The sequence below is a fragment of the Cynocephalus volans genome, chromosome 9, assembly GCF_027409185.1.
Source record: "Cynocephalus volans isolate mCynVol1 chromosome 9, mCynVol1.pri, whole genome shotgun sequence".
Taxonomy (NCBI): Eukaryota; Metazoa; Chordata; class Mammalia; order Dermoptera; family Cynocephalidae; genus Cynocephalus; species Cynocephalus volans.
The window spans coordinates 113245510-113267275 of NC_084468.1; the positions used below are offsets into that span (position 1 = coordinate 113245510).

Sequence of the window (21766 nt, forward strand, 5' to 3'; positions counted from 1 at the left end):
TCACCTTGACAAGATTTGAGACCATAATCTTTTGCTTTAGTCATGTTATAGCCCATCTTGTAAATATGGATTTTCAGATTGTTGAGGAAGCTTCCTTGGGATAGTAGAGATTGCTGTGGTGGTTCTCTTGTGCTGTCATTATGCGCAGTGTGACTACCATTGTTGCCTTTTTGTTGCTGTGCTTCTCGTATTTAGTTGGATGACTTTTCAGTCTTTTTCCTGCCATTTTACTTATTATTTATTTTTCCTGTGAAAAATATTTTTGAAAAAAATATTGCTTTTAAACTGGCGAAACCTCCTGTTTTATAAATGTGTTAACTGATGCCAGGGTAGGGCTTTTTAGGGTCTCATGGGTTAGTGGCAGAATTGGAACTGGAGCTTGGGGGCTTTGGACACCCTGTTCCCCAGCTTCTTTTCTTTCTGCCATACCACGATGTCTCTTTTCCTTAACATTTACCTAATGTTTCTTTTGAGAAATCCTTCATGGCTTGTCTTTAAGGCATTCTTTATTTAATCTTTTAAATTAGCTTAGATCTGCTTTTCCAGTAAAAAATAAAGTTATCTCTTCACATGTGACTCTCTACAGTGCTGGATATAGACCTCTAGTGTTTGAAACCTTAATAGTGTCATTTACCTCCATTTAGAAAAAGTTTTTTTCTGGTAAGTTGGCAGTGGCTTATTTGTGGCACAGGCATAGCACCCCTAGGCTGCAACCTTTGTGGTACTTGACTTCACTCAACTCTCATCCTGTGGTTTCCTTTTTGCATCCTGGGTATTCAGATTGCACAGCGGCTGTGTTTTTTCTGTCTGGAGAATCAGAGCTATGTTACTGTGACTCTTGACTTCCTGCCTTCCAGTTCATTTAAGGATAAAGTTCTGAACAGTTTGGTTTTTAAGTGGCTCACTGAATGTGCTCCTGGTACCACTGTGGTTTTATTTCTTCACTTATTTAACATTTGCCTTTTTTCTTCGAACTATCTTAATTCCTTTAGTTGTAAAAGCCTTGATTTCTGCAGTTTATGCCGTCTTGTGTAGTTTTGCCATCTTGTGCAAAACAGGCTTTGTTTTAAATATCAGCTAAGGAGACCAAATTCTCTTTGTCTAGAATGTCTCCTTATTCTGTGTCTGTTGCATTCACTTGGGAGAATATGGGTATCTAGTTAAGAGTTGCTTAGCCTGGGGAATGAGGACACTCCTTAGTTTGTTTCTCTTTTCCACTGCCATCTCATTTGATAGCTTTGGGAGACTCTCAACTGCTTTGTGTTTTTTCCCCATACTTTGTATCCCACCCCCATCAATAAAGCAGAGAAGATCCCCCACTTAATCCTATAGAGTGTTTTAAGTATTTATTGCTCAATATTTAGAAACTTGGTATAGATGGGTTTTGTAGCAGCACAGCAAAGCAGATTTTTTGTAAACCTTTCCATCCTCAAGTAGGAACACCCTCTGCGAAATAAATACGTATTGTATCTGCAGAGCTCAGATACCTCCTGAGCACTACTCTGAGGCTTCCTGGCATTTTTCCTGAGGGGAGAGGGTCAGGTGGACATGGAAGAGTCTACTTTGGTGGTGATTCTGTTAACATTTTTCTAGGTGTTTTAAAATTAAAAGGTCTAATGGGAAGAGTAAATCTTTTCTTTTTCTTTTCCTTGGGGTTGTGCTGTTGTTTTACAGGCGTGTTATGGAATCCTCAAGGTACCAGAGGGCAGTTGGCTGTGCCGGACATGTGCCCTGGGGGTTCAGCCAAAATGTTTGCTGTGTCCCAAGAAGGGCGGAGCTATGAAGCCCACCCGCAGTGGCACCAAGTGGGTCCACGTCAGCTGTGCCCTGTGGATCCCTGAGGTAAGTGTGGTTCTTAATAGCACAATAGCACCTTAGCTCAGAAGGTCCCAGCTTTTAACTGAGATTGGGTGGCTGGGTGGGGAACCATTCCTGAATAGGCAGCATTGTAGCTGATGACTCAAAAGACCTTTTAATGCTACCCCCTTCACCTCCTCCAACTGAATCCCAAACACACTGTCCTGTCATGGTATGTAAATTGTGGAAATGTTACCTGGAAGCAGCAGTGAGGTGGACTCTAGATTGGTGGTGTCAGGCTTTGCCTCACCTATCTGTCCCCGTAAGCCTGTCCCAGCTATGGCCTGGGTGTGGCTGTGCCATTCCCCAAGGATTGGCTGTAAGTCCTAGTGCTTGGCAGGCCACACACACGGCACCACCATGGTTAAAAGAATCACTGCTTTAGGTCACAGTTTTGCAATTTTTATTTAAATTCTTACTCAGCCATAACCTTTTTAATTTCAGGTCTGGTCTAATTTATTTCAAGTCCCAGACCTTGACTAATTTAATTTGCATGGCTCACTATGAGAATGTCGTTTGTGATTCAAATTTCAGCATTTTTTGGTGTGTGATTTTGGTACATTTTTCCTCCTGAGGAAAATTATCTGGGGATGATATGGATTGAGGTTTCATGATTTGAGTCTTGGTAGCACCGGATCTTGTGGTTTGCTATTAACAGGATACAGTTCAGTGATCCAGGCTGAATGCAGAGGCATTTTTCTTTGTTTATCTTGGTAGTTTTCCACTCTGAATGATGTAGTCATGTTTTCTGACTGAAGAAAATGGTTTTCTTCAGTGGGAGAGATTAAAAATAGCTTATGTTTACTCACTCCATTGTTGACCACCTGTTTAAATACATCTAGGATGGACTTTTAGTCTTGACCAATTCCTTGCAGGGCCAGAGGTATAGCAGATTGCATTGTCCTGATACATAAGAGTCTTTGCCATCAGACACTTGAGTGAGAAGTAAAGACTGAGTTATCTGAGTGTTTTTACAAATGGGGATACCTGTGTCAGATGGGAACTGGGCTCTGGGTTCTACTGCCACTGGCCCAGAGCTGGGACCCTGTTGCTGTCCTGATGCTTTTAAAGTAGGGTTTGCTTGTTCTAGGAGGGTGAGTGTCCTTTGCCACCATCTAATGGATCTTAAGTTTCTCATGTCCATGTTCAGCCTCTGACTGCCTGTGCCACCCTGTCTTGCTATTTTTGGACCTCTAGGTGAGCATTGGCAGCCCCGAGAAGATGGAGCCCATCACAAAGGTGTCTCACATCCCCAGCAGTCGGTGGGCGCTAGTGTGCAGCCTCTGCAATGAGAAGTTTGGGGCCTCCATACAGGTAACTAGCTTAGTAAGAACAGCTTCATATTCCTTTCCTGTGTTGTAGGGAGCAGGATGAGAGGGCTCTGTGAATTCTCAGAGAGATTGGAGAGAGAACTAGTGTGCAAGCAGCAGGGTGAGGTTCCTGAGAGATGATGGCAGCCCAACGTAAACACCTTTAGTTGACTGATGTTATTCTGTGTAATCAGAACTCGAGCTTTAGCAGTCAGTGGTAGTTAGAAGTCCGCCTGAGCCTGGTGCCACAGCTTCTTTCCAGAGGCAGACTCTTCCTGGGAAGAACCAGAGTCTTATAGAGACATTCCTTGACATGGAACTTGAGAGTTGGTCACCCTCCCACCTGCAGTCACAGACTTCTGAGACTCCTACTTCCTGAGGTGCGTGCACCTGTTGGCATCAACTGGGTATGCTGAGGCTTTCATATTTGCAAAAACAGAAACTCCTCCTTGGAGCACCACTAGATAGAGGAGTGTCCATGAGGTGCTGCACGAGATACTCTTTGCATCAGTTGTTCTCTGATCTGCACACAGTCTGGATATCTGGTTCTTTATGGCCCCTTATGTATGTGTGTGTGTGTGTGAGAGAGAGAGACACACACACACACAGCACACCCGTATATAAAAATGTTGCCTGCACTGTATGTCCACATGCAGACATGTATAGAAAGTCACGAGGTGGGTAAAATTTCAGGAGAGAATGTAGATGGTGTGGTGTGTTTTTTTCATGTTGTCTAAAACTCTACCTGAGAAGTTAATTTCTGGCCTCACATTACTGAAATTTAGATGATCATGATTTGGAGTGCTGTGTATGGCTGATGTGGGCCCTAGAGGTTGAGTCTGACTTCCTCTGGAATGTACCAGTACAGGCTCTTCCTCAGTTTTCTTTTGAATTCTGGGAACAGAGGCACTGTTTGGGGGCAGCTTCTCTCTCATACAGAAAACACAACAGCACAACACAGACAGACTCCATGAGCGTGGTCAAACTGCCAGTCATGGGTTTTAAAGAAATGACCTCATTTGGCAAAATCAGTTAGTATTTTGCCTGATAAATATTTCTTTTGGTTATGTACCCACTGATTGGTGGTTTTAAAGTTTTTCAATTTTTTTACAAGCCAAGTGGTTCTGTTTTTCTTCATTATCACTTCTACTGGTGTTGGAGAACGCAAATGTAATAGAAATATTCAGAGGGTGGGGCATGAGACATCTGATGGGATTTGGCTGGCGACCTTGAAAGTAGTAAGGATTTTTTTGTATATGAATAGAATCTGTTTAAAACTAAAATGTGAGGGCTGGCCCATGGTTCACTTGGGAGAGTGCGGTGCTGATAACACCAAGGCCACGGGTTCGGATCCCTATATAGGGATGGTTGGTTCGCTCACTGGCTGAGCGTGGTGCTGACAACACCAAGCCAAGGGTTAAGATCCCCTTACCGGTCATCTTTAAAACAAAACAAAACAAAACAAAACAAAACAAAAAAAACTAAAATGTGACACGCACCTCTGGCCTGAGAGTTGGATTGGGGAAGGAGAATGGAGGAGAGATTAAAAAAGGCATGAGAGAGAGAGAGAGAAAGAGAGAGAGAGTGTGTGTGTGTGTGTACACATGTGTGCACTTGAGGAAAGAAGCTGTGGCAGACCAAGGAAAATGGAAATCATTTCCTTCCATACTACCTGATGATGTTGTTCTGAGCATAGAATTTCTGCCCTTTCCTGAGCATGCCAGTCCTGATCATTAATTGATGTTTAAAAGAGGTGGGCAAATGGGATCTTTGTTTCTCTTTTGAGGAGAGACAATATAATGACTTTTTTTGTTGCTGTTGACCTCTTTTTCCCAGAACATTAATTTGAAGGAGATGAGGCCAAGGAAAGCTGATGATTTTTCATATCTTCACAGAATGGATTGATTTTTATTAAAAGAATTTCTCTATGAAATGTCTGCAGCTGCAAAGGCTCTGGTTTACGTTTCTGTAACATCTGTTTGCTGAGTCAACCTGAATAGGAAAACCCAGAGGAAGGCCATTTGGCATCCTTACAAAGTCCTGTATAAATATTCTGCTGCAGCTCATTTCTCTTTAAGGTTAGAGTGCTTGGGTTAAGTGTAGTTTAAGCCAAACGCAGATAGTGTCTCAGTCTTCTGTTCCCACTTTTACTTCCCACTTGGCTGCGTGCTACAAGGGAGGATGCTTTGTCTTTTAATGACAGGGGCCAGGTGTGTGTGTGTGTGTGTTCTGCCACCAAAGCTGATTTCACACATTTCTTGGGGTTGTGGTGATTTATAGGTAGAATTACAGATTTATGTTAGTTCATGTGCTTTAGGTGTTTGTAATGGGGGAATGGTGAAGGGAACTGGATTTTCTGTACTTCTGAGTAAAAGAGACTTTATAGTAATGAAGGAATCATGGCTGGTGGTGAGTCACCTCTTAAACACTGAATTGACTGGGAGAAAAAGCCCCACTTCTAGCTTCTGCCATCCATAGTTACATGATTCAGGGTCTGTTGAATGAGTTGAATTAAGCTTTTCAATTGGCCTGGAGCCACTGGATTCTGCTCTCTGCAGCCCTGGCATGCCCCGGGGATCACTTGGCCTCACACAGTACAGTGTTGCTTTTAAGGGACTGGCTTCAATCACCACGAGGAACCTTCTTCCGGGGATTTGCACAGCAGCAAGATCAGATGGGGCGAAGTTAATCATTTTGCTCCTGCTAGGCCAGGGGCTTGCTGTCTGGATCAAAGGCACTAAATTGTAGCCCTGTTTAGGCAGTGAGAAGAGAGGTGTTTTGTGCAGCTTGATGACACCTAGCCTCTAGGCTGACCTCCCTGCGACCCACAGGAAGTGGGTCCCTCATGGTCCTGCCACCACTCTTCAGTTGCCAGGTGTGGTGTACACAGATCTCAGAGCTTGGGGCTCTCCGTGGAGTACCTGAAACTTTCTCCTTCCAGTGGAGCTTCCTCACTGGTGTGGAGGCCTTTCCCCATCCTTCCTGTGCTGGATTCTTCTTGTCTCTTATTCTTTTCTGCTCTTCTCAGGTTTTTATTCTCCTTCTTGAGCCGTGACCCTTAGTGTTGCTTTGATGAAGAATACCATTTATTTTTCCACTTGTGTTGGGACTCCCAAAACTTTGGCTAGTGGTCATTCTTCCTGAGGAAATTATTATTATTATTTTTTCAAAAAATTTTTTTGGCGGTTGGCCAGTATGGGGAACTGAACCCTTGACCTTGGTTTTACAAGGATGCACTCTATCCATCTGAGCTAACTAGCCAGGCTCCCTGAGGAAATTCTTACTCAAGGTTTTATATAAACCCTATAAGAAAAACCAAATCAATGCCTCAAAGTATATTCTGCATATTGAGCGCATGTTCTTTTGTTTATGATCTGAGTGCCACGCCCCCTTCATCTCCACCTGCGTTTGTATAATTGTGTCTGATTTCAGAGGGGATTTGGATGCAGCTGCTTTTCTAAGAAGGTTATGGTTTGGTTTATGAAACCTTTCAAATGAAGAGTTTCCTTAAATCCCAAGTCTTACCTCATTTAAAACACGACTTGATCTGCCAGGGTTAATCCATGTAAAACTTTTCTGTCACAGCACACGCTTGAAGTGTGGCTCTTTGTGTGTGTGTGAGAGGGGGTGTCTGGCACTAAATGCTTTGGTCGTTGTTGCTCCATAATGGTCTTTTCTCTTGTTCTCTGCATGTTCTCCCAGTGCTCTGTGAAGAACTGCCGCACAGCCTTCCACGTGACCTGTGCTTTTGACCGGGGCCTGGAGATGAAGACCATCTTGGCGGAGAATGATGAAGTCAAGTTCAAGTCCTACTGCCCGAAGCATAGCTCACACAGGAAACCAGAGGAGAGCCTAGGCGAGGGGGCTGTACAGGAGAATGGGGCCCCTGAGTGTTCCCCCCGGAATCCACTGGATCCCTTTGCCAACCTTGAACAGAACCGAGAGGAGGCCCACCGGGTGAGTGTCCGAAAGCAGAAGCTGCAACAGCTGGAGGATGAGTTCTACACCTTCGTCAACCTGCTGGATGTTGCCAGGGCCCTACGGCTGCCTGAGGAAGTAGTGGATTTCCTGTACCAGTACTGGAAGTTGAAGAGGAAGGTCAACTTCAACAAGCCCCTGATCACCCCAAAGAAAGACGAAGAGGACAATCTAGCGAAGCGGGAGCAGGATGTCTTGTTTAGGAGGCTGCAGCTGTTCACGCACCTGCGGCAGGACCTGGAGAGGGTAATGATTGACACTGACACCTTATAGTGACTTAGACAAGAAGATGCAAAGAGGCGAATGCTCGCCCAGAGCAAGAAATGTTAGCCAGTCGTTTACTCTCAGACCCTTGTACACTCTGCAGCATGAGGTTGTGTTGGTTAAATATATTTATGGGCTGGTAAACTCATTGTACACATGTGTAAGACTGCCACAGAGTGGGGAGCTTCTTTGTGATTTTTTTTATGAACACTTTCCCTTAATCTTTACTGTTCGGCAAGATCAAATGGGGTGTATCTTTTTCCCTCCCTTCATTCTACAACTAGAGGGAAGTGAGCCCCAGGAATATGACCAAGGGGTTGACTCAGAATTGTTTACAGACTGATTTAGAAAACCAGAATAGATTTAATTTATGAGGGAGCAGAGGTAGGAAAATCTCACGTTCAATCTGGGGAAACACTTCCTAGGTGCTGGTGATGGGCTCATTTAGTAGAGCTAAGCACTGCCTCTTACTGGCCCACCCTCGTTTCTTGGCCAGTTCACAGGGGCATTCCCAGTACTGTCACGGAGCAGAGCAGGCTGTGGGTGCTGGTGTGTGTGCATGAACTGACGTACACATGCATGTCTGTTACAGAAGATACTCCTGGCAGTGAGGTGCTAAGTCATCACGGAGGCTGTGTATATATATATTGTGTGTGTGTGTGTCCATCTGTGTCTCTGTGGCATGTCTGTGTGGGTGTGGGTTGGGACTCCTGGCGCACAGGGGCATCAGATGTGTCTGAGGAGCCCTCAGTTGTTTATCACACCACTGGGCTACTGAGAGTGGTGGCTGTGGGCTGCCTGAGCCTCAGCTGCCAGCACTTCCTTCAGCTTTGTGCCTCCCTGATTCTCCATTACCTTTGGAGTCTCAGTCTGGACCTCCCTTCCTCTACAGGAATAATTAGGAGTGGGCTGTCTTCCCCCTGGATCTCCTGTCCCTGTAGGTAGTTTCTGACTGAGGCTTGCTAATTGGGGAGGCGTCTTCTGCATCAACTCCCCTGACTTCTGGCTACCGATTAAATTCATTAGTGGAAAGGGATGGGACTGAGGTTTTCTGGCCTGAAGCAGCCTGACTGAAAGGCACCCAAGTGGCCTGAAACAGTTAACACATCTCCCCCAAGCACCTCACTTATAAGTGGGGAGTGATTCACCTGCCTGGGAGAGAATCTGATTCACAGATGATGTGAAAGGCAAAGAACAGGGATAGACCGAAGTACTGAACCAAAAGATTCACATCTCACAGAGACCTGCATGGCTCTGTTAGAGATGGCATACAAGTGAAAGTATTTTTAAGTACTCATTAGAGTGCCTGTTAGTTCATGACTGTGATGGTCCTTCCCAGACCAGATTAGGAGTCCGGGAAAGGCGGCAGATTCAGGCTGAGGGGAGTCAAGAGCCCAGCAGGCTTTGAGGCTTTTGTGCTCCTCCACGCCCCCTGGTGGTGAGTGTAAAGAAGACCTCGCCTCTCAACCACATGTATGTGTGGCATTTTTGTTAAGAGATGAGAAAGGGATTCAGAAGGATAAACTGGAATCCTGGTGAGAAGCCATTATCCTAACCCAACAACTGCTGTAACTGGGGTGCATGAACTGTGGAGTCAGATAGACCTTGGAAGGGGAGGATGAGAAGTTTAATGTTTGGACTGTGTTTGTCTCACAATCACCACAAAATAAAAGTGTAGAAAATGGTTGTGGTGTACTAACTCTTTTCTGTACTTAAAGTTACTCAGATTAACACGCACTTAAAATTAAATCTAAACATTTTTTTTGGAGTCTTCACTGTTCCTTTTAAGTAGAACAATGCCAATTATGTGTGAGAAACAGGGAATAAATCAGGATTTGTGTGTGTGTGTGGCATTCCTTACATTTTCTTTATTAAAAAGACTAAAGATGTTAGATAATTTAGTGTTAGTTTAAAACAGGCTTATTATAATAAAAATGTATTTCCCATGAGGAAAATTTGCCATGAGGCCTGTGATGATGGAGGCTTTGAAAAATTGAAATCTCTGCTGTGCCCCAGAGAGTTGCAGTTCTTTGTAATTATAAACAAGTGTATCAGGCCAAGGGTTCAACCAGGTAGGGTGACAATAAGAACAAATCAAAAATTACTGCAAACTTGTTTTCTCAAGGACGTCAGTGTTCTGCCTAATTCACACGATATCAGTTCACAGCAGATTTTCAAAGATCAGTTAATACATGTAACTGTAGTCAAGGCGGATGGTCATTCCTAAACTGACAACTGAGTAGCCTTCATTAGGAATGCATACAACTCAATGATTATGGTAATTGCTCTTTCCTGCGAAATACACACCTTGGGGCATTGCATACCTGGGTACTGGTTCTGGATCAGAAGGTTAGTTGACAGGAATGGATTTTAGGAGGCCTTTGGAACCCACAGCTTTAAGAAGACTCAGTTGCTGATATGGCAGGTAGCCACCTCAGGTTCCCAAGGCTACCCCTTCACTCTTTGGTGTGATTCCTTTCCCCTAAATATTCTCTTCTAAAAGATGCAGTAAACATAAGTTCAGCAAATGAGTACTTGTTCACATGAAGATGTGCTACCTTTGCACTCTGGCTAGTGGTATGAAAAGGGGCTGAGTCCTGGGGGACAGTTTTATTCATCACTCAGTGGAGTGGTCACCTTTCAAAATCTGATGGAGGCTACAGTTGTCCCCTGAACAAAAGACATGTTAAGATTTAGTGTTGTAAGTGTTCAGGATTCAAGAAGACCTGTTGAAACCATTCTTGGATTCCTTAGGACAGTGGTTCTTAGGGTGTGGTACCTGGCCAGTAACATTACTTGGAAACTTAGTAGAAATGCAAATTCTTGGGCCTTACCTCTGACCTTAGACTTTCTGGGTCAGAGGTGGAGCCAACATTCCGTGTTGTGGGGCCCCCACCTGTTTCTGTTTGGGAACCACTGCCTTTAGGGGGAAGTGTGGTGTGAGAGTGCACCGTGAGCTGGTTTTTTGGGTACCTCCTCGCTGGGAACTGGGAGGTGATGAATCAGGGGAGGAAATTTGGTAGAATAATGTACAGGAAGGGACAAGCAGTATATGTTTTGAGGACAGTAGAATTTAAGTTCAGCCCCACAGACAGAGATTGCTGATCAGAGTTGTCCTGTAAGGACTGCTGTGTGCATAAGGGAGGTCAGGTTTAGGGTTCTCACTACCCGAAAGTGAAAAGACTGGATTAGTCAGGGCTTCCATTTGAAAATCATGGCCCTTGCTTTTTAGGTTTATGTTTAGATATGTCACATCAGAGATGATGGGAAATAGAAGTGAGGTTTTTCAATTTGGCACGGGGAAGTCATTGAAGCTATCAAAATTAAGTTTGAATATTATACAAAGTTCAGATTATCTGGCTTCCCAATTTTCCATTTGCATGGGTAACTTCAAGTAAGAGAGAAGTGTTTCTGCTATATGTCTGACTTGAACATGGGAACGACTGGTCTAGGATGTCAGAATTAGTTTTCACTTCCTCCTAGAAGTTGGACTTTTCTTAATGTAAAAACTGTTTGGTGTGTGTTTTTCAAAAGTTTTGACTTTGTGAGATGAGTCTAAGTCTGGCCCCTTGTTTTTGAACTTTCACTCTTAATCTCTCCTGGATGGAACAGTATTTATCAAAGAGAATAGTATGTTAAGCCACCTGCATCCCCACCTTGGTCAGGATTTCTATAAGAGACACATACTTCTCGGCTTGGGGGTGTACGGCTGTCAGAAGGAACTACCTTAGGCTGAATGACACCAACATAATATTTACTCTGAGACGGGGAGTGATTTTCTTCTCAATTTTTTAATTACAAAGTATATATTTTTTACAAGAAGTGTTAGTAACATAAGGGATTGATGTAGAAAAAAGACAGATCCTGATAGTGAATCGGTTAGGGTTGAGAGAAGCCCGATTAGGCGTTTTCCTGCTTTAGGACAGATTATACCATGATGCAGTTGTAAAAGCTCAACCCCTTTTTTGTCTTCATGACTCTTGTTCTCTTGCAAATGAGACTGCCTTGACCACAGCTGGAATTGTTAGGGTTCAGAAAGGACTGAAGACCTTAGGGGAGGTGTGCTTAAGCCAGATGGCAAAATCCTTGTGTGTGGCTTCTTTCTGTACTTACTGAAAGAAAAGGATATTGACCTTTGAACCTTTTAAAGTAAGGTTACAGGGGAAGGTATTACTCATAAGGAAGGTGTGATTTTTAGGGGAGCGTAGGCATGCCATTGACAATGGGAGCTGATGGGGGATACATGGTCACTTGTCACTCCTGCCGCTGAGATATTTAGGAGGTCTTGTCCACATCTTCCTGAGGAAAGGCATAATTGTATGTCTGGTGAGTTGCGTTTGACATTTGTGTTTTCGAGCCCATGTAATCGAGTCAGGTTTACCAATATTAGATTTTAGGACTGAAGGATTAAGGAGATTTAGTGAATTATTCTTTAAATTTTGTTTCTGTATTGAGCTGTGATAGGTGGCTTTAAAAATGAGTTATCAATCTAAGTTTTGGTTACTGAGTATTGGTTAGTGAGCGTGTACTTGTGGTCCAAAGCAGTCTCAGCACTTGGGTCTTTTCAGTTACAAATGAACCAGGAAGAGGGCAATATCAGCTTTTCAAGTGGTAATACAGAGAGCTGGATTGGTGACGTTGACTTAGCAAATCATTGGCAAAGTGGGAAGGAAGTTCCTGAGGCATTCACACACCTCAGAGGAATACATGAGCTGCCTGTGAGCTCCGGGCACTTCAGAGTTCAGTGTCCAGTTGACAGAGGAATTTAGTTGGATTCTTGGTGATCATTTGGTCTTCTAGTGGGCCCCATGCAGGGGGTTTTTCTGTGATGGCCTTTGACCCTCAAGATGCTTGATAAAGTACAGCAGAGGTGGCTTCTGAACTGCTCTAAAGATGCTGACAATAGTATTAATGGAAAGAAGAGACTGATGGATGGTAAGCAAAGTCCTTTGGCAAGAGTTAGCAAGTCTTGACTTGGACACCAGTGGCCTTCTCTTTGCTGGGATGGGCTGGGTATGGTGGAGAAGCCAGGGCTTTTCTTTGAGTTCTGTAGGTATTCCTCCCACAGTCTAACCTCTTCTGTGTTGCTGCTGCCTACATTGAGGGTTATATGCAGAATCCTTGTTATCTTCCCAAAAGGAAATTAGAGATTGGATTAAATGTTTAAAGTACATTTTGGTTTCAAATGTTTGTCAAGGCCCCTAGTAGGACCAGTTTCTCTCAGGTAAAGGAAATAAAAAAGCACCAAAGTACTGTTACAATGTATTGCTTACTTAGAATCTTTATTCTCTACATTCTAGGTTCGGAACCTCACTTACATGGTGACCCGCAGGGAAAAGATTAAACGATCTGTGTGCAAAGTCCAGGAACAGATATTCAATCTTTACACTAAGCTCTTGGAGCAAGAAAGAGTTTCAGGTATGCATTAAGCACTGGTAGGTCAAAATATAGGGCAGTGGTTTGTAAGCCTTAACATTGTTAAGGAAAAAATAATCATTTCTTTAATTTTCTTTTATTTATCCTATATAAGAACTTAAGAAGCACAGTCTTCCATATTTAAAGAATATCTTCAAGCATTTGAGGCATCATGGTATAGGGGAGCTATGAATGTGGCCTTAAAAATATGGGTTGAATCTTATATCCTTTACTTATGGCCGAACACAAGCAAGTATTGATTCTGAGCCTCTCCTCATATGTAGAATGAGGATGATATCTCATGCTACCTCTTGGAACTTTTGAGAGAGTCAAATGAAACAGCAACTTACGTATTACAAAGCACTTCCTAAATGTGTCATGGGGACACCTAAACAGATTTATAGATTATCTAGCTTTTGGGTCTATTTGTAACATGGCAAATATATCTTAATTAAGAAGGTAATTAAGACACATGTCCATTTTTATATGACATTCACAAGCGGACTTTTTTTGGTGTAGATGGGGTTTTGAGTATTTTTGAAATTGAACACCAAGTATTTATTTAGTGCCTTCTATTTTTACATTGCTCTGGGTTAGGCAAAAAGAAAACTAGCACATATACTTCCTCCACTTTGGAGAACACGTCAGTTACTTGAAGATTGAGTGCAAAGTCGGACAAGTTGTTTGGCATCTCTGGGATTGCGTTCATCTATAAAAGAGGTTTGGTCTAGAATCATGACCTAAAGTTCCTTTCAGCACTAGCATTCTGTGATCATAAACTCCAGAAACTAGTTAGTATAAGGGTTTCAGAGAGGGAGATCCGCTGAGTGTGGATCAGACAGAACCATGGACTCATGGTGCACAGGTAGGTCTTAGGCTGGACTTCCGTGGGAAATGGTGAGCATCTCTCTCCTGCCTTGAACTGCCCTGTAAGGTTATAGCAGCAACATTCTTGGTGCTTGCATTGGACAGAGAGTCATAGTTGATTCCTTCTTTTATTTTTTTGCCCTTTTGTCTCTGTATCTAGATTATTACAACACATAGAAACAACAAAAAAGTTGTTATAGCCTGTTATGTTAAAATCCAAATTCTGATTTATCTGTAATTAACCAGTTATATGTGACCAGAAGTAACTGGATCAGCTGAACAAATAGAGAAAGGCTTAGGGAGTTTTTAATGATATTCTTGAAGTGTATTTATTTTTCATGGCATTAACTTATTGATATTATACTAGATATTTTCTTCCCCAAATTAAATATTTTCCAGATGTATAAAGTGTATATCATTACCTGGAGCTTGGGAGCTTAGTAGTAAAACTTTCGAAATAAATTTTTCAAAGTGAGGTGTCATGTAAAACCAGTTTGATTCAGATTCCTTACTTTAAAGTGAATTTCATGTCTTCATCATTCCAACTTGAATACTACTAAAAGGAATCTATTTTATTGCATGCCTTTGTGTCCTATGTAAACAGCCCACATGGAAGGCTGTCTGGTGCAGATCACCCAACCTCCAGCCAGCAGATGCCGAGCTGCTGTTGCCTGGTATCTTTAATGCAAGCTGTGCCTGTGGAGCTGTGCCATTGGAGGGCTTTCTGTAACTTTTGTTATGTAATGAGTAATACTTATAAAAATAAGCTGTAAAGAGCATTTTCTTCTGATTTCACGGGTCATTTTTCATTGATATTGCAGGCAGCCTTTTGTACTTCATTGCTGAGGGTTTTCATTTGGTTGAGAGAATGGGATTGTTAACAAGGTTAGGAAGTGTTTTGTGTTACCAAGCTGTAATGTAGATCTGCATTCAGAAGTCCTACTGCTATTCCCGAAAAGAACAAATCCTCCCTTCATTCTGAGATGAGAACCATACTAGGTATGATCAGTTGAAAGTGACATCTTCCTGTGAGATGCTATAGGGAATGCAGTTGAAGTCCTTTAGGATGCCTTTTTCTTTCCTTTTCCAGTTCTAGACTTCCTATTCATGCCTGAATTCAATCCTGCCTTGTAAGATAGATGATTCCATGTGAAGCAGAGCAGATGACTTACACGTGTCATTCAGGGCCTGTGTTTTAAACTCTGTTGTGTGATTCTGAGAATAGGTTAGGTCAGTCTGCTGAATGAAAGTGTCCTCAGTAGAAATAGTGCTTATGGGAGTCACAGTCATTCCACGTCAAGCAGGTAGGAACCAGAGTTCAGAAAATGGCATTCCTTCTTTACCATTTTGTTTTCCTATGATAGGTGACTTAGTAAAAGAAATATGTTAAGTGTGGGGTGAAGGCTGACTCTAATGAATGATTCTTGACAAAGCAGGTATTTCCAAACCAGCAGCTTATAAAAACCCTCTCCTGTGGTCACGGCAGTTCTGTGTTCAGAGTTGCTTGCTCTGTTCTGTTTGCTTGCAGTGTCCATGTCTGATGAGCGGCAGGTTCTTGTATGGGCTCTCTCGTCCTCTGGGCCTGAATCTTGTTTTCCTGGTCGGTCATATCTTATAGGAGACAGAAAAACTGAGAACTGCTCTCTGTAGATAGATGCTTTTGAGGGTCTTGCAGAAACTTGGTCCTTCTGATGAACTCCAGTGTATTACGAATTCACCCACTGTTTTTCAAACTGGGGGTTACAATTCATTAGTGGGTTGAGATGAATTCAGTGGGTTACAGTCAGCATTAAAAAAAGTGAAATAGGATAGAAAATGTCAGAATGCATATCAGGTGATGAGGGTTAATATTATTTCATGAAATGGGAGCATTTATTAGGTTATGCTGTGAAGTTTAGTTCTTACTGTGATTTGCATCAAGAAAGTTTGAAAAACACCAATTTAACTTATCGTCAAGTTGGATGACAATTCCACCGAATCCCACAAATGGATTTTGCATATTATAGATTTTGGATATAACATATTATGGATTTTGCATATAACATTTTTTGAACACTTTCCATGTATCAAGAACTATTTTAAACACTATTTATTTCACATATTTACATGTATTTATCTTCATAATAACCCTGTGAGGTATAGACACTTTGGAGAAAGAAACTGAGAGCCCCAGCCACTGCCCTTTTGGTGCTCCCAGTCTAGTAGGGGAGGGAGGTGACTGGATTTGATTGAGGCACATGGGACAGTTGCTGTTCTGTAACCAAGTAGAGGGAGCAGAGGCAGCCACTGGTCAGCTGACCGATTTTGCGCAGATTCCCCTTTGAAAATCAGATCAATTATTTTGTTTGAAGGAGCGTGTGTTCCTTGAAAAGATACTGTTTCATGAAAAATTATTTAGAAAAAGTAGTATATTGAATATGCAGACAGAATGGATTCTTAAGGCAGGTCCTATCTTTACTATAAATATACCAAATTTTTACAAAGTGGGTGGTTGTATTTTGGACTGTTGGGTGGGAAGTTTGCATAAATCGGGTCACACTAAGGTCTCAAATTTTATTCTTTTGAATTTGCTTCTGCTGTAATTTTTATTTGTGGTTTTATGTTCATAGGTGTGCCTTCTTCTTCCTGCTCCTCCTCCTCACTGGAAAACTTGCTTTTGTTTAACAGTCCTTCTGTGGGCCCTGATGCTCCCAAGATAGAGGACTTGAAGTGGCATTCTGCATTCTTCAGGAAACAAATGGGTACTTCCTTGGTTCATTCACTGAAAAAGCCCCCTAAGCGAGATCCATTGCAGAATAGCACTGGGAGCGAAGGCAAAACCTTGCTAAAGCAGTCAGACCTATGTGGTAGAAGGGAGGGGATAGTGGTCCCAGAGAGCTTTTTGAGTTTTGAAAAGACCTTTGCAGAAGCACGTTTCATATCAGCACAACAGAAAAATGGTGTGGTGATGCCAGACCATGGGAAAAGAAGAGACAATCGTTTTCATTGTGATCTCATTAAAGGAGACTTAAAGGACAAACCTTCTAAACAGAGTCACAAGCCTCTCAGGTCCACAGATGTGTCCCAGAGGCATCTGGACAACACTAGAACTGCCACCTCCCCTGGAGTGGGGCAGTCAGCGCCTGGCACAAGGAAGGAGATGGTGCCCAAGTGCAATGGCTCCCTAATCAAAGTAAACTATAATCAAACTGCAGTCAAAGTGCCTACAACACCTGCCAGCCCTGTGAAAAACTGGGGAGGATTCCGGATTCCAAAGAAGGGGGAACGGCAGCAGCAGGGAGAGGCCCATGAGGGGGCCTGCCACCAGCACTCAGACTACCCATATTTGGGTTTAGGTCGAGTTCCAGCCAAGGAAAGGGCAAAAAGCAAATTAAAATCCGACAATGAGAATGACGGGTATGTCCCTGATGTAGAAATGAGTGACTCAGAGAGTGAGGCATCAGAAAAGAAATGCATACATGCCAGCAGCACTATCAGCAGGAGGACAGACATCATCAGGAGAAGCATCTTGGCCTCCTGATGAAACAGGTGGCATGGGAAGCCCTGCACACTTGTCGCTGGGTGTGCTGTGGGAGAGCTCTGATGCGGAGATGAGCAGAAACCCATACTCCTGAGCTACACAAACACCTTTACTTGCAATTCAGATCGAAATTTTTTTTTGTCACTTATAGATCATTGTTGTGAGAAGTTTGTGTTATTTGCAACTTGTTGAGGAAACAGAAGAGTAGATTGTAACCATAAGACACTGCTAACACTAGAACTGAACTAAACACTAAAATGAGAATGAAATAAATAAGTTTTAAGGAGGGCAAGGCTTAAATAAGCCTCATTAATTTTTATTGCCCTCTACATTCTTCCCAAAGCACAAACTTGGTTACCTGAATATACGGCATCAGGTAATGGTTCTTGAGAAACCCTCATGTACCATTTATACCCCATAAAGCTTATTTTCTAGGACTGTGGTAGATCTTGAAGTCATATTTATATTTTGGCCCACAAGGCTGTTTTTGTTGCATTATAGTACACAGGCAGCAGCTCCGAAGCTTCAGTAACACTAGGGAATTCATGTGTAAATATAGCAGTCAGGGAAGAGAAAACTTTTTAAAAAGGTCATTACTGGAAGAGCTGAAGGGCCAGGGTCGAGCTGCTGCAGCTTGGAGATTTGTAGTGAATGTGTAAGGTCCTGCTGCCTGAAGCCTGTGAGTGGCTGCGGATATAAGATTGGTGAAGAGTGAAGCTGTTAGGATAGTTCTATCTGTAAGAAAGGGCAATTGAGGTCCAGTTTTTATCAGTCCTCTCGACCTTCCTCTTCCCTAACCACTGGCTCCTGGGCCAGCTTGGGATTTCCCTGGCCATTGGCAATACCTAGCCATCTAGTTTCCAACAAAACAATGGCTATTCAAGTTCAAGCGATGAACTTCTAGACTCTGGTGACTCATACTTCCCAGAGCCAACCACTAGTGCATATGTCGGGGAATCCGGGCTTCCAACATGAACGGATTCCTTAAGAAAATGGAAAAGAGAAAAAAAAAAGAAAAAAAGAAAAAAAGGAAAAAAAAGCAAAAGAGGTTATATTTTAAAAACAGTAGAAAGGCAATAAGTTGCGATGAGCTCTTCCCATTGACCAACATTATACTGAAAAGAGATTGAAGTGTACCCTTCAATAGGTTCTCTGGAGTCAGAGTTCTGAACTCTAATTCGTAACTTGGACTTTCTAATTGCAAATGGCAATAACTAGTAAGCTATCAGCAATAATAAATTTAGCATTTGAGTACAATGTTCTGTTTTTGCACTCACTGTAGTGCATATGTATTAAGACAGTGGATAGTGTTAAGGTCTTGTTAATTTTCTTTGGAATTCAATGTAGTTGTGAATCAAACTTAAGAGAAGTAAAGTTTAAATAGCAATGAGATTTAGAATTGTGGGCATTTGGAACAAGCCCAGCTTCCCCTAAATTACCCCTTAGTTTGTTATATTGGTATTCAAATTCCTGATTCATTTATACATCTGTTTCCATGTGGCAGGGACATTCTGATATACTTAACGAATAATGCTTTGAGTTCGATAGTTAACTTTCAAGTCTTCCAGATGATTGTCAACAACAAAAAAGGCTTATTGAATTCCATCTTGCTATGCAAGTTTTATCAGATGATCAAATACTAGATCTGATACATACATCCCCATTGTATGTATGACATTTCAAACCATGTCTTAACTTTTCGAGTACATTTTAGTAGCTAATTCAGGGGAGGGGAAAGAATGACCCAGGTTTTTAGATTGACTATTTTTGAGCTATGGGGCTCATTTTGAAAGACTGCTGTCCAGATTAGCTTGTTGCTACATATATTAGAAAGTTCTTATGATTCCAAGGTATACATTCACTTGTAGCATAATTTAAAAATTAGATTTTTTTGCATATGAGCAAAAACCTTTTGCTGGATACAGGAGAAGGTTGGACTCTATGTAGTTATCTTTTGACTACAGCAACAGCTCTGGGTGAGAGTAGTATTTATAGAGGGAAAAATTGTCAAGCCATAGAAAGAAAATCTAAATTAATCTAGTAAGTGTATGACCTCTCACCATTTTAAGAGGTACCAGATTTATTTGCACTATTAGGAATGCTAGTTTTGTGCAAAAATAATGCCTTACCTGTTTTTTCCCCACATTTAGGTTGAAAAGCTTTCAAACGTTCCAAGTTATGCTGAACCAAAAAAACAAAACAAACAAAAAACCCACACAAAAACAAAACACACAAAAATAAAAAGCCCACACTTTTTATTCCTGCTTTGAAATGCAAATGGTATAGAGCACGGTTTCTCTGACAGTATAATGATAGCTTTGTTAGATTCATGTCATGCTGGGAACTCTGTATGAGGTGGCCATAGCAGGAACCAGCCCAACCTACCCATTTGGGTTCTATTAGTATAGAACCATTTGCTTTTTTTTTTTTTGTAGCTTCATCTTTCCTCGTGCATCCTGACCAAGAAATATCTTTAATTATGATCAATGTATTATGTCAAAATGTAGGCTAGTTAAACTTTTGTAAAGTTGCCTGGAATGTCATTTGTTAGGTTATAAACACAAAATCTAAATGAAGGGTTTTATGTGTTGTGTACAAATCTTATTTTGAAATGGACAAACTTGTCATTACATTTGTAACCTTGTACAGAGGATTTTTCACTATGTGCCTAGCTTGGTGTCCATTCAGCTAAAATTGAAAAAAAAAGGTGCATGAAGAGTTAAAAATCAGAAATTAAACAAACTATATGTAGAGATGACTATTTTATATTACATGGCCCAATCCTGTATTTATTTCTACCCCCTTTTTGAAAGTATTTATAAAACTAGTTGAGGACAGCTGTATTTTTTTGTTGAACTATTTAGTAGAATTTGTGCCTTTTTGTCTGTATGTGAATAAATGCTGTACATTTTGCAATACATTTTTAAGTGTCTTTTGCAATCTGCTTTTGCTAAATATTTAAAGGTGTATGACTTAGCAGTCCTGAATTGGTGTTTGTTTACTGACTGCCTCATAGTTTAGGTCAGGAATGAGAACTATAGGAACATATCAGGATTGTGAAAGAGCACAGAGCCCCTGGGCTGCTTTCTGGCTTGAACTTGATGGTGAGACTCTGAAAAAACGTTTGGTTTTAGTCTTCCCCACTTGGAGTTCTTTCTAGAATTCAATATTGGATCTGCAAACGTAATTGTTGAAGCAACATAGACGTTAGGGTCAGAGAGCCTTGTGTTTAAAGGCTGAACTATAGTTTACCAGCCACATGACCTTGGCCATGTCACTTCACCCTTATGAGCCTCAGTTTTCCCATCTGTAAAAAGAGTTTAACATTTTAGTATCTTACTTGGGTGCTGGGATATTTAAAACAAGTTCATAGAGCGCATAGGGAATATGTAGTAGGCAGTTAGTAAGGGATAGGCTATTTTGTTAGGAACAAGACACAACATTTTTTTAACTGATGAGCCTTCTGAGGCAAAAAATGTTATACTTGAATGATGGGAAGTTTGTATTTATAAGGTGACTTAAAAATAATTCTTCAAAAAGTTGTTTCATTAAATGCTTTCTTTTGATCACAGAACTCTGGAACATTTTAGAATAAAGAAGAGAGATTATCTGCATTCTACTGACTTGTTCAACATCACAGCATTAAGCATCAGCAGAAGTGGGCCTACACCCTAGTTCTAATTTTTAGTTTTGAATTCTCCCTGCCTGAAACAGTCCTCTATACAGCCACTACATGCAGAAATTAGCATATAGTGAAATGCACACTTCTCTTTATGTTGGGAACAGCAAAACTGGTTCCGATTATGCACTCATGTAGATTCTGACGGTTAAAAGCCACACCAGGGTAGTGTCATTGTCCCAGTGTGATTTATAATTTGGGCAGTGTTTTCTTTTTTAAATAACATGAATTGTTCATACATTTTGCTAAAAGCTTGTTTATTTCTCCTTGTTTCTCCTTAGTGACTATTTACTTCCATGTTGCTTGCTCTGCATGTAAGACCCCAGAGAGAAATAGCTGTGGTTCTTCCTACAAGGTCTTAAAGCTGAATAACCACAATAGTTCCCTAGGGAAATTAAGTCCCCAGGAGCCAAAGGAAGGGCCTATCATTGGCAATTCTGCAATCTGTGATGGGAAATGTGGCACCAGGGACTCATGTTCATGTTTTCACCCAAATCACTTAGAAAACAGTTTCTACCTTTGAAACATTAGCCATCTGCAAAAAAACTTCACAATTAACTTCGAGGTTGAAATCTTCATTATGATTTCCCTTTAAAGCTATGTTCTAGTGTGAGGTACAATAGAAGAGCTTCGATTGTCTGGTCATTGAAAAAGAGAATAAAAGCACATCTAATATGTTACTACTTCCTTGACTGTCCTCTGTGCTGCTGAGTTTGATATCTCTGCAACTGAGCTTTTCCTAAGTTCTAATAGTCTGCTTATTAGGCATTTCCTCTTGGAGGTATACAGGTACTTAAGATTTTGGAATTTGTCCTTTGTATCCTGTTTTAGAGAATGTCATCCCAGCCTGAAACCTGGGAGTGGCCCTTTCATCTT

At 41.6% G+C, this 21766-nt stretch overlaps 1 protein-coding gene across 6 annotated transcripts in view; it reads left to right on the forward strand.

The window, feature by feature from the left end:
* The window catches only part of JADE1 (jade family PHD finger 1), a 57934-nt gene extending 37854 nt beyond the window's left edge, over window positions 1–20080 (forward strand). For 5 of the 6 annotated variants that reach the window (XM_063108044.1, XM_063108047.1, XM_063108045.1 and 2 more), the window contains 5 exons: window positions 1675–1842; window positions 3055–3171; window positions 6870–7391; window positions 12710–12827; window positions 16301–20080. In XM_063108044.1, coding sequence (XP_062964114.1) covers window positions 1675–1842; window positions 3055–3171; window positions 6870–7391; window positions 12710–12827; window positions 16301–17211 — 1836 coding nt within the window. In that variant the 3' untranslated portion in view covers window positions 17212–20080. The remainder of the gene's footprint in view (window positions 1–1674; window positions 1843–3054; window positions 3172–6869; window positions 7392–12709; window positions 12828–16300) is intronic. The other variant, XM_063108049.1, reaches the window with a different exon arrangement.
* Window positions 20081–21766: the final 1686 nt, after the last annotated feature.